General features: G+C 40.0%; 1 protein-coding gene across 1 annotated transcript in view; it reads right to left on the reverse strand.

The window, feature by feature from the left end:
• LOC119267477 (translation initiation factor eIF-2B subunit beta-like) overlaps positions 1-1,873 on the reverse strand; it is a 20,414-nt gene that overhangs the window by 5,599 nt on the left and 12,942 nt on the right. Inside the window, exon 8 of the mRNA XM_037548864.1 lies at positions 353-546. Coding sequence (XP_037404761.1) covers positions 353-546 — 194 coding nt within the window. The remainder of the gene's footprint in view (positions 1-352; positions 547-1,873) is intronic.

Raw genomic sequence — 1,873 nt, forward strand, 5'->3', positions numbered from 1 at the left:
GAGGATAAGTGGGACTATTTTTCTGCTTGTCTATTGATTGATATTGATACACATTATACATTCCAGCTATGTTTGGAGGCTAAGACGAACTAACAAACTTTATTTAGTACATAATAAATAACTTGAGAACCAAGAAATTTCTCCAAGAGAATTAAACTGCTAAGGATAACCAGGGATACTTATCCCCTTAAATATCAGCCATGACCCCACATAACAACTCATGGAACTACAACACAAGGCACAAACTATTCTAAGGGTACATTTTTTCAAACTTAACTCTCAAGGCAAAGCTGCACCAGACACAAGCTTCGTTGTTTACATGATCCCAAATATAGGTGCAGAAAGAACTTACGTATCAGTGATGAAAAGGCTGACAAGCTTCGGTGGCACATAGTCAAACGTTGGATTGGCAACATTTAGAAGAGGAGTACCATCCTGAGTACTGAAGTTCATGCAATTTGAGAACTCGCCAAAGTCAAGCAAATCAGATGGTGATTTAAGCTCGTTCAGTAAAACCTCCGGGTTGTGCGGATACAAAGGACATAACTGTAAAGTAAAGAATATTAATGTATGAACATTATAACAGCAAACAACTACTTCTCTTTTAAGCATCTAAACTATGAACAAAAGGAATACTCATATATAGCTTGTAAGGCATAAAGCCTTCTACCGATGATTCAACTGATAGCTTTGCAGTCATATACTACTTGTTATTGTCATCTGCCAGAAGCCACAGGGTTATTACTCACCAGATCAAGCCTTAGTTAACAGGAGAACACAAAATCCAGTTGTCTAGTCTAGTTGACATGCTAAGAAAATCCTCCTCGATACATTAAACTAGAAAAAAGAAGAGCAAACATAATGAAATGCACCATACATTTTGAGATATAAGCACAACTTAGACAATAGAACCTGCCAGTATCAAAGTCGCATCCTGACAATTGAGATGACCAGAATATTTGCGGGGAAGAGTAAATGACCAAGTTCACAACACATTTTTGTATTGGAGCTAGTAAGATGCCCGTGCTACGCTACAGAACCAAAATACAATATGGAACATAGTTAACTCAGGTTATATTCACTCTGGTGCGTTCATTTACAAATTATAGACAATGGATAAAGGAACTACTATTACATGTGAGGCAAATTAGGACAAGGTCCATAGAGGCATAGACCGGACGAACCTTGGTAACCTTCGCTCTCAAGATGTGATAAGCTTTGGCACGAAAAGGTTGACAAATTTGAATTTTAAACGAGGATGGAAAAGGAGTGAACGGACAACCACCACATCAGATGTTTAGAAGTAGGAAATATTTGAGGCAGTGAAAATATTTGGTTGAGGCACAATTATAATGATATTTCAGTGGCATGGCAAACATAGTATCACACCGTAACTTATTTGTGCCTACATTTGCCTTTAATTTACTATGGTATATGAACACATAATTTTTATCAGAAACCAAACAACCACATGCGTACGTTGACCAAACACTATCCCTTCAGAAACATGAAAGCTTATATCGCCAACACTTGCCCTTTCCTCAATAATTTTCTGGTATTGGGGGAATTGGGCCCAAAAAAACAGCTCCAATAGCTCCCCTTTCCCAAAAAAACTATCGTGATCACCAAAAAAACAGTCCAACTCCCCCTATATATGGAGGGGGAGTTGGCTTTCTCCCAATACATGCGATGTCAATGCGCCGCCGCCCGCACGTCGCCGCCGCAAGACCAACACGCTGCCGAGAGAGCGAGGGAGGGAGTGAGAGAGGTATCCGATCCGATTGACAAGAGGGTCCCATATGTCGGGTTGGTTATTGGGGCCGGGGTTATTGGAGATCTGCGAAAGCGTCTATCCCCAACAACCTAAAAGGTA

This window comes from Triticum dicoccoides, chromosome 1A (genome assembly GCF_002162155.2).
Source record: "Triticum dicoccoides isolate Atlit2015 ecotype Zavitan chromosome 1A, WEW_v2.0, whole genome shotgun sequence".
NCBI classification, from domain to species: Eukaryota; Viridiplantae; Streptophyta; class Magnoliopsida; order Poales; family Poaceae; genus Triticum; species Triticum dicoccoides.